The sequence below is a fragment of the Populus euphratica genome, unplaced genomic scaffold (assembly GCF_000495115.2).
Source record: "Populus euphratica unplaced genomic scaffold, PopEup_1.0 scaffold3.1, whole genome shotgun sequence".
Lineage (NCBI taxonomy): Eukaryota > Viridiplantae > Streptophyta > Magnoliopsida > Malpighiales > Salicaceae > Populus > Populus euphratica.
The window spans coordinates 3,770,008-3,783,262 of record NW_011499847.1 but is presented as its reverse complement, the minus strand read 5'-3'; the positions used below and the strand labels follow the sequence as shown (position 1 = coordinate 3,783,262).

Here is a 13,255-nt window from a genome sequence, read left to right as displayed (position 1 = left end):
GGGGAATTTTGCGTAGATTCAGAAGCATGTATTGGGTTGGGCAATGGTGGTTTCTTATTACATCCTTAAGACATGATGCATTCAAAAACTCAAATCCCCTCCCTTTCACTTCGGCCCCAAAATTTCAAATCATTTTGCGCTGGAAAAGCCATTTCGTCGCTGCAGACTGAAAAGGCCGCTTCAGTCTGGAAAATCTTTTTAAGATCATGATGAGTTTTTCGATCAACAGAGTAGGGTTTTGAAAAATCAAGAACCTCGACAAGTTTATGCATAAGATATGATGCTGCATGTTACCTGAGGCAAACAAGAATGATGTCGTGTTCCTCCTCCATGAATGCTGGTTTGCTCCCATTTGGAACAAGCATTTAGCGCCCATCCCAATTCGAACGTGTATCAATAATTTAGGAGGTTCTTAATTGCATCGTGAACGGAGGCATGTGTAAAAGTACATGAATCAAATATTGGCGTATCGGGTAGTCAATTAGAAGAATCCTTCTATGATCTTGGCTTACCGGGTAGACGCCTTGTTAGACCCCAATCAAAACTATCTTTTTTCCTGGGGAGATGGATAGAATTTGAAGCAATTTAAACTTGTTAGACCCCCATCTCGTGCTAATTTTGACTCCAGTTATAGCATACTACAAATTTATTTTATTTTATTTAAAAAAAAATCCTCTAATTTGTCTTGAAAAACTATTTTATTGTTCATGTTCGATGACAATTTGTATCCATTGCCTGCTTGCCTGCGGAGGTTGCCTTGTATTGAGATTTGTATGATCAATCAAGTTATTAAGTTACCATTTTATATATATATATATATATTCTCCCTTCGGCAGCCTCTATTTTGATATCATCGTTGTTGTTTGATCAGTGGTCAAACTTTGACCTTCGACTTTAATTTAAAAATATTTACAAATGCTAATGAAGATTCAATCTATTTATAAAAATAACATCGAGATTCTTTAGGTCGGAAAGTGTTTTTTATTTTATTTTATGCACATTTTAAATCTAATAAATTCTGAAAATATAGAATAAGTAGAGATACTTTCAGGTTTCAAATTTTATGGGGAGTCTCGAGGAAATCATGTGAATTTATTTAGATAATTTTAATGTGATTCTCAAGATATTTGCACGTGTGATTTCCATAATTCACTTATTTTAATCTTGGTTAGGTGTTTCCTGTCTGCTTATGCAAATATTTTTAAATCTCTACTTAAAATGCATAGTTAAATTATATCATTTTTTTGGACCTCCATAAAATTTTACGACTATTCCAAGTTATTTTCAATGCTTTGCAATTATGTGAATATTTAACATTCATAAAATAAAATAAAATAAAGCTTTCCCAACTTTTAAAATGTTAGAATTAATTTTTTGAAGTAGATTGTATTTTTATTGGTATCTATAAAAAAAATTTCAATTATATAATAACAAAAAATAAACTTTAAAATAGGATCTGGTTAATGATCAAGTTTAAAATGTTGATCTAATGTGAAAATGTACGGAGGATGACATATGGGTAGTGCTTATCAACAAAAAGGAAAGATAGAAAATTCAAAATAAAAGAGAATGATATTGAAAGTTTTTATAAATTACATTTACATAACAGTACAGGTAAAAGCAAATAATAAAATATAATAAAATAAATTTGCAAATATTTGATCACCTCTTTTAATTAGATAATTAAAATAATTTTTTAATAATTTTGAGTTGTTCATATTTTTTTATTGATTAATAAAAATGTATCTTTTGTATTAATATATAAAAATAACTAAAAAAAGATATTGGTAACTGGTCGAACATGTTTTTTTAAGAGAGTATTTAAAAGTATAATAATGGTTATTTTTTAAAGTATTTTTTACTTAGAAATACATTAAAATAATATTTTTTATATATAAAAGTTATTTTTAACATTAACATATCAAAATAATATGAAAAACCAAAAAAAAAATTAAAAAATTAATTATTTTCAAAAATACTTTAAAAAATTATAAAACTCAATTTATAATCAACTCATTATTGAGCGATAAAATTAAAAAAAAATCAATTTAAAAATTACTCAATAAAACTACATGAACTTACCCGGATTAATTCATGACTCAATGATAACACTTAAATAACCTCAAAGAAAAATCAAAATAAATCATAAATTATAATTTTTTATTAACCCAGTATTAAATAATAAATATTAAAAAAATATCAATTAATTTTTTTAAATCAACTAGATTAATTTATCAATAACAAAAAAAATTATTATAAAACCAAAATAATTACATATATTTTTTTAAAAAAAAATATTACCAACAATGTTCTGCGCACATTAAAAGCACCTGCTACTTTAGTTGGTTTCGTAGATAATAATTAGCACTAGTGGTATTCTTTCCTTCTGTTGAAATGGTCGATGTTGCTTTGCGTACTTGATGGACTACGTGGGTAGTACGATCTTTAAGACCAGAAGAACGCATGACCTTGTCCAATCCCTCCGTTGTGGCTCTTCCTTACCTCAGGAGTCGAGAGGTGTACGAAGAGTCCCTGTCTAGCTAGCTGTCTCTTTCTAACAATAACAAGAATTCCAACGACCGACCGCGTCTAATAAATATTCCACCGAGAGAATCAATTTTATACGGACAAATGATTGGCCTCTCTCGAACCAGAGAGAACATGGGATCTCTCTCCCCTTCAGACCCTGAAAGGATCCCTACCGTGAGAATTTAAGAAATTACAAAAGTCTATTGTTTTTGTGTTTCCAAAATACCTGCTGGTCCTTCAACCCAAGAAGAAGAAGAAGAAAAATCAACTGATTAATTAAATAAAAAATTAATTTAATTTAAATATAAATTATACTTTCATCAGAACGTAGAATTAAAATCCCACAAGAGTGAAATATATATACCTTTTAATTTTAATTTTAACTATTTAAATTAATGAAGTTGAGTCGTCAGGAGTCATGTATTCGATGCCATACAGAGGAAACTTCTCAGCCCTCAAATCCCACACTTTTGAGAGTGGAGTGTATGTCAGCTCTCTCTCTCTCTACGCTTTAGTGCTTTGGTGCCAAAACCACGCCCCGCACGCCATTTAAGATCCCGTCCAGTACGGTGTTCAATTATACTTATTAAATTTATTTTTTTAGATTTAGATTTATTTTTTTAATTTTTTTAATATCATTTTCATTTTGATGTGCCGGGTAAAAAATAAATTTATTAAAAATATTTAATTTTAATATATTTTTAAATAAAAAAATTTAAATTTTTTTTTACTATATTCTCTAAAAAAAGAATAATACATATTTTTTTTTCTCTTACTTCCGTGAGCATATATAGAACATAACTGGGAAAGAGAGACCCCCTCTTCTTCTTGTTGTTTCTCTCTCTCTCTCTCTCTCTCTCTCCAAACAGGCGTTATTTTTTATTTCTGTTTTTTTCTTCTTTTTGAGAAGAAGTATTTTTTAGCGTGTGGGGGTGGTTGGTAAGTGGGAAACGTACGGAATGCCGAGGAGAAATTGGGACCAAAGCTTGATCGTTGTTGTACGGATTTGGATAAATGTCTGAATCCGAACAAAATCATTTCGAGCTGCCAAATTATGGAGTGATGGGTAACTAGAGAAGTTGAAACTGCTCAAAATAAATATTGAATCATATATGGCCTTAATTTGTGGCAAAACACAATTGTGATACCGGTTTCTTCTTTAAAATATGATGTAAATGTGATAATTTAAATTTATTTAATTGAAATCCATATAAAATTATATATAGAAATGTAATAAAAACAAGTTACAATTAACAAGGAAGTAAGTGCTAATATTAAAAATTCTTTTAATGGGTGATAATTTTTTATATAAATACATGGTGAAAGAAGTGCTAGGAGTTATTTCTTATAGAAAAAGAGTCAAGAATTCTGGCAACTGATATATAAACTAGATAAATCTAGCAATAGAACCAGTGCACTTGGAGAAATAAAACCATTTTAGATTGTCTGTAGAGATTTAATTAGAAATGTGAGAAAAAATATCCCAAATCATAAACAAAATCTTAGTACGATTGAAGCAAAATATAATGATAAAATTATTTCTTGTTAAAATTTAAATTAAAAATTGTCCGAAGGTCTTCCCATGAAAAAATAAAAAAAAAACAATCCCGACACATTTTAGTGTAAGCTTAAATATTTCAAGGGATGTATGAAAATTACATAGGAAATTAGGTCTAATTTATCAATTTTACCAGATTTTGTCCTTACAACGGAGTTTCCTACTTATTTCTTTTATGTATCAATTGAGTATCTCTACTCTTTATTTTTATTTTTTTGGATAAAATCAAAAGATATAAAAACTTTTACAAAAAAATAAAAGCATAAAGACCGAATTGAAATACCTTATATATACAAATTAAAAATTAAAAGTTAAATTGAAAAAAAATAAAATTTTAATAAAAAAATAACTAAAAAATATAAATCAAAATTAAAAGGTTTGAATTTGAAAAAACAAAAATAACAAAGATAATATTATATTCACCAAGATAGAAGAGATAAATGAAAGAAAAAAAATAATTATCAATGCTACACAACCACATTTGAAATACATCCATCGGCTTTCATAAAAAAAAAACAAAAAAAAATTACAAATTGATTGTTATAATGTAGCGGTGAATAGACAAAAGGTAGAGGAATATAATGAATCCTTCTTTTATTTTAATTATTCATACATAATCATTTGTCATGGTCCTTTAGAATTAATCATGAATGAATTTAGTAACGATTGACAAACCAAGTTTTTTTCCCTTTTCTTTTAATCGAAACTCTGTTTAAAAAGAACATCTCTACAATTTTGGCTTAATGGATAGATGCCCTGAAGAACGGAAGGAGGGAACAAAGTGCGTACAGAGCTGTGTAGAAGTAGCTGTGAAACTTCTACAGGACATAATGTGGTGTGATTAAAAAGGGACAGAGATGTTTACCTAAGATGTCAGCTCAGACACAACTTGTCCCAGCATTTCTCACACAGGAATGGCAGTGTAGTGGTGAGCTAAGGAAGGCAACTAGCTTCATCATACTCCACCGAGCCCTTTCCTGTTTTTTTCTTGGAAGCACTCAGTACTGACGCAGATAATTATTGGAGTAATCGTGGGGTGAGAAGTGAATGTCTGTGTTATTCGAGAAGTATTTAATAATAATAATAAAAAGACTAAGTGCAGGAGTCTTGATAACGAATTCTCGTAGAAAAAAAGAAATAATTTGAACCCAGAGAGCTAGCACGAATACTTTTTTGATATATATATACATCAAATTAATATATTTTAAAATCATTAGAAAATAATTTGACATTTTTTTTATAAATACACAGATTAGTTTAAAGATATGAAGGGGAAAAAAAACACAATTTACGAGCAGATAAAGAAACATAAAGGAAGGCATGTACGTTGATTATTCTAAAGCAGGGATGGATAGAGTAGCAGTACAAAAAATCTCTTGTTAATTCCTCACTTCAATTATAAAAACCTAAATTAATCATTTTATTTGATAAGATCACCCTCTAAATTTTATTTTACACACAGAATTTTGTTTTTAAAGATCCAGAGCACACAGGTCGCATGTGGTCTCTGCTTGACTTTCCTGATTCATGGTTTCTTTTCTTCGATCCTTGGAGTTGTGGCCGTTGATGTTGCTTTCCTGCCCTGGTGGACGCTCGGATGGAATAATTTATGATACTATGAAGTTGACCTTATCCAATCCGTCAAGTGGTTTGAATGTTGTCCTTTCGTTCACTTTCGGGGCCATCAGCGTACGAGCCAGCATTCTCCTGCTAATAAAAACTCCCAAATGACAATTTCAACGACCGTGTAGAAATCGACAGGGACCCTTTCTAGAACGTCAGATACTGGCAGCTGAGCCCAATTTTGCTGGAGTTACCTCTACGGTTTTTCTTTTGGAATTTCAATTACTTTTTAAAATATGTTTTTATCTTAAATAAATTATTTTAGTATTAATATATTAAAATAATCTAAAAAAATTAAATTAACAATAAATTTTAATGAAAAGCCCATAATTAAATCATGTGTTTGTAATATGCTTTGGTTCAGTTCAGGTTTTTTTTTAACATCAAAATGAGCTAAATGTTATTTTAGAGCTATTTCTTTTAGAGCAACCTTTTATGCTGTGCAACTTTAAGGACAAAAATACTATAATAATTTCTTTCTCTGGAAGTTGTACTGCCGATGTCATGTATTCAATACAACACAAGGAAACTTCTACGGTATCGAAGACAAGCTTTCCAGGGTGGGAGTATACGCCAGCAAGCTCTCTTTACTCTTTTAATGTTTCAGTGCCAACGCCAAGCACAATAAGCCGCGTGCACTTCAACCGCGTGCACAATAAGCTCTCTGTACTCTTTTAATGTTTCCCACGTCACTTGAAAACAAAAACAAAAAAAACCCTCCTTTGACACCAAAGGTCCAGAACAACACTCCAAAAGGTCCCCACGTGCCTTTATAACCTTCAAACCCCGTGTGTATTAAGTGTGACAGCTGGTTAGCCACGTCACTCTTCCCATCCATATATACTCCCCCCCCCCCCCTTTCTCTCTCGTAAAAAAACACAAATTCGCAGCAGAGCAGAACAAATCAAAAGAAAACATTTGACGCAGGAAGCAGAAGTGCAAAACAGTTTAAAAAATGCAAAGATCTCCAAAGAGGCCCAAAATCAGTGAAGCTCCGACAGCAACTCTCTTTTCACCGCCGGCAGCTCCACCGCTAAGATTGACCCAAGAGCAGGAGTTGGCCGTGATGGTTGCTGCTCTCAAAAACGTAGTTTCTGGCACCGCTTCAATGGATTTCTCAAGGGAGATAAATATTATTAATATGCCAATCACCTCTTCACATCCACAATTTGGAAGTGCAAGCAGTAGCAGGGATGGTTTTTGCAACTCTATATTGCCTCCGTCTTCGGATCTTGACACGTGTAGTGTTTGTAAGATCAAAGGGTGCTTAGGATGCAACTTTTTCCCGCCAAATCAAGAAGATAAAATGGACGACAAGAAAGGCAAACGAAAGAGAGTAAAGAAGAATTATAGAGGTGTAAGGCAACGGCCATGGGGAAAATGGGCTGCAGAGATAAGAGATCCACGGAAAGCGGCAAGGGTTTGGTTAGGGACGTTTAACACTGCAGAGGAGGCGGCAAGGGCCTATGATAAGGCAGCCATTGATTTTAGAGGGCCAAGAGCTAAGCTTAATTTTCCATTTCCTGATAGTGGTATTGCTAGTTTTGAAGAGAGTAAAGAAAAGCAAGAGAAGCAGCTGGGAATCAGTGAGAAGAGAAGTGAAATTGAAACGGAAATGGGGAAAGACAATGAGTTCTTGGATAATATTGTAGACGAAGAGTTACAAGAATGGATGACGATGGTGATGGATTTCGGTAATGGTGATTCTTCCAATTCTTCCGGTACCGCAAGTGCTGCTGCTACCATTGGTTTTTAATTAAACTTTCAGGGTTTCGTAATGTTAATTTAGGTTCCTAAGAATGGCAACTGTAAGAAATTTTCGATTCTTTTGTTATTTTTCAAGAAAGAATCATCAAGTCGCTGGTCGTAGAATGTTAACTTGTACAATTCTTACTGTACAATTTAAGGAAATTTGTACTAAATTGTTGTTTCGAGTGGCATAGAGAATTACCGAGACAAAAGGTTCCGCGCACACGAGTTCCTCTGTTTTTCTGCTCTGTTCCCGCTCTGTTTTGAGCTGTTACGAAAACCTGGACTGTTGACCAGGGACCCACGTCAGGTATAAAGTGACAGGAAAATCTCACCTGATGAAAAGGGTCACTGTGGTCCTGTGGGTTCCACTCATGTTGCAGGGTAATGTCCATTCCTCTTTCAGAAGTCACAGCGCCACCTGTACACGCAGCAACCAAGCTACGATGACTTGACCATGCTATGTAATTGAGCATGTGGGTTTTCTCTGTGGACAACAAGACGAGGAATCAATTTCCAATCTCGTTGAACATGTGCGTAAATAAATCATCACGTGTAAAAAAGAAGTTGAGCAAGCTGAAAAGAAACGAAAGATAATGGCGATGATCAGAATATCCAGAGAGTAAGAGAGCGATTGAAGTCTTTAATTGGAGCCAGATACTAAATTATCACTTGATTGGTTGATTTGGGGGGGATTAGAGGTTTGCTTTACTCGAGTGATTGTGACTTTGTCTGGAAGCAGAAGGGCCCTGCCAATAAATAATTGAGTTCTACTAAACACATGTTAATTTCACCACATTGTTTATGCAAAACGTGGCAAACTTTATGAAGCTGATATAGTGCCTCTATCTTGTCATCTGTGCGTTGAATAGTGAATATAGTCTTCCTTTTTCTTTTTTTTTTTCTTTTAAAGAAATCAAATCAAGTTGGATTGTGGTGCAAATCACTCTCTCGAGTAGATTAATTAAGCAATTAAAAAAGACTCCTAATCTTCTTCCATGTGAAACGACAGATTCCTCTATCACACCGGCAATCTAGAATTAACACGATGATCATTTTTCTTCTTCAATCAACTACGTTGCATTTGCTTTATTGTGTCTCATCAAGTCCTTGATGTCCCTGGTTTCTCTATTGCCAGTGAATGATAGATTTGAATCTTCATTTCGCTTGGGCTTGAAGGTATAACAGTATCGTTATACTCATAGCAGATTATTATTATTATTTTTTTTTGAAAATCTCAATTCGAGATCCAGTGATTTTAATCTGGAAAACGAAATCATAGATGCCATTTAATGCTAATTATAAGTAGATATCCACTTAGTAAAGAAAGAGAGTCGAAAGCTTGGAAGAATATCAAGTTTCATAGATAAAAAGACGGATAGTTCAGGTTTTCCTCTTACGGATGGATGAACAGCATGTTTGTACGAATCCAACTACATGGAGATATATCACTTGTGGCTATGATGAGTTGGTTAGGGTTGATGGGGTCATCTTAGTTTTTAATTCTTATTTCTCCTTTCAATTTCAAAACGAGGAAAAAAAAGAGGATTTTTTTCAAAGTACGGATTACAGAACAAGAAAAGATAATTATTCCCTCGGTAGAAATTCACAGCTAAAGCACAACCTGTGAAAATTAGGACTTGAAACGCGTGTTATGGTACTTGCACTGGCTTTATTCCGAAAACTCATGATTCCAATAAAGACAAAAGACAAAACCCGTGTAATGTCGCCTGTTTTCACCCCCTGCTTCAATGAGAAAAAGGAATTAATCACAAACGTTAAAAATGCACTCCACGTCTAGCCGACAATGCCTAATCTAGGGGCAACCAGGAGGCTAAAGAAGTAACTGATCCCTTAAGTAAAAAAAAAAAAAAAAGATTTACGCTGTCACGCGCTCTGCTATTTTAAATTAGCAATGGTAAGGCGCATATTTTTATTCTCATCAACCAGGCTCCACATTCTAACATCTAAAGCTCAAACCATCTGAGCTGGAACCACATGTCTTAGCAATTTATTGATTACTTAACATCAACACAAAAGATCCTTTATCTCGGTGGTGTTTCTGAACGCGCTCAATTTCAGAGCCCATCTGTTCATACATAGCCAAGAAGAAAAATATATCAGGATTCCTTTCCTTTCTACCATCATTCTGACCTCGGATCGTGCTTTAGAATAAAAATTAGTGAAGATCATGATAGGCCAGAAATCTTAATCACGCAATTTGCAAGAAACCAAGTTTCATACATTTATTCACCTTAAAAAACAACCATTCACGAGTTAATGGTAAAAAAACAAGATGAAAGATTCACACTAGATTCAAGTAGAAGCCACAATCAACTAGAAGATGCGGAAAATGAAGTAAGTTAAACTGAAGATAGCAGAAATGAACTGTACAAATCGAAAAGAAATAAAGAAATAAACAAGGACGGTTCCGTTTCAGCCACGTGAGCGTTTGCCAGAAAGGCTGATAGAGCTGACTTTCATTGGGGTTGCCACCACCAGTGGAGCTTCTGGGGAGTCACTGACAGCATAATTCTCATGCATGAAACGGCTTTCTACAATAGACTCGTCCTTCAACACAATCTTATAACAATAACAGCTCTTGAGACCATGCTGATTTCGGTAGCAGTCGTGAGCGCTGTTCTTCACCCGCTGGAAATCCCATATCACACTGAACTTGCCCACTGTCACGACTAGGTGACGCTCTTGTTTACCATTCTCGGTGACCTGAAAGATAACATTGAACATGAGACAAACGCACAAATCAATAGAGTCCATTAATATCGGGGCATAACAGGATGACAAGCAATTGCAAACACCCGACTCGGGATCATAAACGAGTTAGCACTTGTAGATTAATGTGAGGATGTAGACGCTTTTCTCCACTACATTAAGTGGATAACATTGGGGAAATCACATTCACATGAATGTCCAAAGAGTTCACATGGTGAAACAAATTCTATATTTCCATGAATTGATTATGCTATCAACTTCATCTTGCTTGATAAATCCAATTTTTTCAACTCCACGGACCATTTATTAAACTAATGTTTATGCTATCAGTTGACAGTTTAAACCTTCTATTTCTTTCTCTGTCTTACATCTCTATCGATTTACCGCTACTTCTCTACACTGAAGGTTCACCGCGACACTGATATAGGAGAAAGAAATAACAAATGCATCCAAGCTACAAAATTCATTACAAAATTGGAACATAATAAAGATTTACCGAGTATCATGAATATAATATTGTTTTCTAGCAAGAAAACTAACATGGTTATGAAATTTATCAACAACGTTTGCTAATTCATGAAATTGGGACACTTGAAAGCATTAGCCAGTTTGTGCGCATGCTATTCCCATAGAGGTTGAAATGGTGGTTATGCTAAATAGATTGTACTCTATGCATCATAATAGGCGATTGCAAAGCCTGCAAGATTGACTTATCATGTTTAACAAAAGGATTTCCGTATGCATACACTAACAAAAACACATAAATTGGAAGTGAAATGTAAACTCAAGACAGTCTTGTGGTGGTTCTTGCTGTTTAAGTATTTTTCAGCTAGAAAATTCAGCTTGAAAAACAGATAGCATGAAGCACAACTTCTGCGAGGATCTTATTTATGACCCCATTAAATGCACTTCGTGTGTATTTTAAATAATGATCAGAGAATTATCAAACTGAACACACTTGCCACATCTGAATTAAAAGCGGTAGGCAGTTTAAAGTAACAGTAAATAGCACAGGCATATAAACGCAATAACAAAAACATACTGCAAAAGCATTTACAGGTATGTGTGCTTACCCATGAGAAATGGCCACCGTGAAACTTATTATTCGCACCAGCCAAGTGTGAATCCAAAGGAGTCAGCTTCAATAATCTTGGGGCTGGTATCTTATTTCCCATTCTACCACCAAAACCAGTCTTAGTCTTTCCATCCTTATCTGTAAACAGGGTGCAAATGAGGATCAAATACGTATCAGTTGTCCCCAACACCCATTTACCATCATATGTAACATCCACATGAGTGATCGGTGAACCAAGCCCTGGAAAAGCCGTCTTAGCCTGCCTCATTGATGTCTTGGAATACAACCTAATCTTCCCATCAAGTGATCCGACAACTATTGATCCATCACCCGTACTGGCAAAGCACTGAAAATTAGTCCCTCTGGAAAACTGATGCCCCTGACTCCAATTCAAAACCGGTGAATCACCAGCCTTAACAATATTCTGCACTATCCCTCTCCTATCCCTCATATCCCATTGACACAACCTATTATCATCCAACCCCAAAAATGTACTTTCCGATGGATCCAATTGCGACCCTTTAGTGTCATTTGTTATATCCCTCATGGTAATATCTGTCCCATCTTTCTCAAACTTCCACTCAGTCACAATCTTCCCTGTCTCAATATCAAGCTGCTTAATCCCAGTTGAATGTGGCTTCCCTTCCTTCAATGGACTCATTAACATCATATTCGTCTCCGCCCTCATTAACATTGCCTTCTTTGGCGTAGATTGCTCCAAACTAGACCCTTCACTCCTATTACTGTCAAACTTCACACAAATACCCTTCCCATAAATCCCTTTATTATAATTCCTAAGAACTTGAACACCCAAATCATTAACCAAAAAACTATTATCTAAAGCACCTAAACTCAAACTTTGCACACCCCCATTCGCTGCCTCCTCAAACTCCTCCAATAAATCCTGATTAACACGCACTGGTTCTTCCTCCTTCTCCTCCACTGCATCTTCCCACATCGAATCATCAGCTATTTCAGGCTTAAGCCAACCAATAAACTCCTTTGAATAAATTTTCAACTTATTTTCTTCAGTAGCATTAAGCCCGTGAACATTTTCAAACAAACAATCTTGAAACAAACTTAAAAACTTCCTGTACTCCTCATCACTAAAAAATCTCAGAGCCCAAACACCATTATTCACAAAATCGACTCGCCTTTGATCACCAAACATTTTCAGTTGCATTTCCGTGGAAATCCTAGCTTTCACTTTAGACCCCACTTTCAAAACCCAAAAAGAATTCCCATCGCCTTCCTTGTCATCATGATCAGAATCGGAATCATCAGGGCCGTTAGTTTTGATGAATTTGTAAGAAGTGAGTTTATCAGAGAGGATCCATTTAGCATTTGGCGAGTCACCGCCTATGTGGAGGTAGAGCTTGACGGTGTTGAGGGTAGTTTGGGAATTTGAAGGGTATTTGAGTTTGAGGGATTTGAGTTTGGAATCGATTTCATCCAGGGTTTTTTTGGACGAGGAAGTGGCTTGTGGGGTTTCCTGGCGTTCAACAGCGTCGTGATGGAATTCTTCTTCTTCTTCTTCTTCTTCTTCTTCTGATTGGTATTCTGATTCCGTATCTGAGAATTCTTGGCCTTCACGGCTTTGAGAGGTTCCCATTTTTGCTTGGAGATATTGGAAAAGGAGAAATGATGTTCTTCGGATTAGTGAATTGAATGAAAGAGAGACTGGTGGGTTTGGAATATGATCTATCTGACGGAGAGAAGAGAAGATAAGAGAGTGGAATTTTCAGATTTGTGTTGATTGATGGATTAGACTGATCTCTTGGAGGCAGTTAAGGGTTTTATTTATAGAGGATCTTTATTGACCGGTTATATCGGTTTTAATTATAGATTTAGTTTTTTTCATTAATGCCCTCAGGTTTATCATATTTGTATTGGTGGCTTTTTTAAAACAAATCTAGCAATTTGCAAACAAATTTTGAATTTCATGGTTCGAAACCCCCCCCCCCCCCCCTTTTTGGCCCCCCACCCCC

At 34.8% G+C, this 13,255-nt stretch overlaps 2 protein-coding genes across 2 annotated transcripts; one reads left to right on the top strand and one right to left on the bottom strand.

The window, feature by feature from the left end:
• The first annotated feature begins 6,586 nt into the window (after positions 1 to 6,586).
• Positions 6,587 to 7,650, top strand: LOC105108020 (ethylene-responsive transcription factor ERF109-like). The gene has a single exon (XM_011002160.1). The coding sequence runs from the start codon at positions 6,666 to 6,668 to the stop codon at positions 7,464 to 7,466; it is 801 nt and encodes a 266-aa protein (XP_011000462.1). The 5' UTR covers positions 6,587 to 6,665; the 3' UTR covers positions 7,467 to 7,650.
• A 2,029-nt stretch (positions 7,651 to 9,679) lies between these two features.
• Positions 9,680 to 13,036, bottom strand: LOC105108012 (Vacuolar import/degradation, Vid27-related protein). Its single transcript, XM_011002148.1, has 2 exons — positions 11,266 to 13,036; positions 9,680 to 10,186 (listed from the first exon to the last, which is right to left on the bottom strand). Exons 1-2 carry the CDS (start codon positions 12,877 to 12,879, stop codon positions 9,896 to 9,898), a joined length of 1,905 nt encoding a protein of 634 aa, XP_011000450.1. The 5' UTR covers positions 12,880 to 13,036; the 3' UTR covers positions 9,680 to 9,895.
• Between the last annotated feature and the right edge of the window lie 219 nt (positions 13,037 to 13,255).

What these genes read in the sequence shown, in the direction of transcription:
- LOC105108020 (XM_011002160.1), top strand. Translation starts at nt 6,666, where the DNA reads ATGCAAAGATCTCCAAAGAGGCCCAAAATCAGTGAAGCTCCGACAGCA.
- LOC105108012 (XM_011002148.1), bottom strand. Translation starts at nt 12,879, where the DNA reads ATGGGAACCTCTCAAAGCCGTGAAGGCCAAGAATTCTCAGATACGGAA. An exon ending in ACGGTGGCCATTTCTCATGG is followed by an intron (nt 10,187 to 11,265) that starts GTAAGCACACAT and finishes GTTATCTTTCAG; the next exon opens with GTCACCGAGAATGGTAAACA.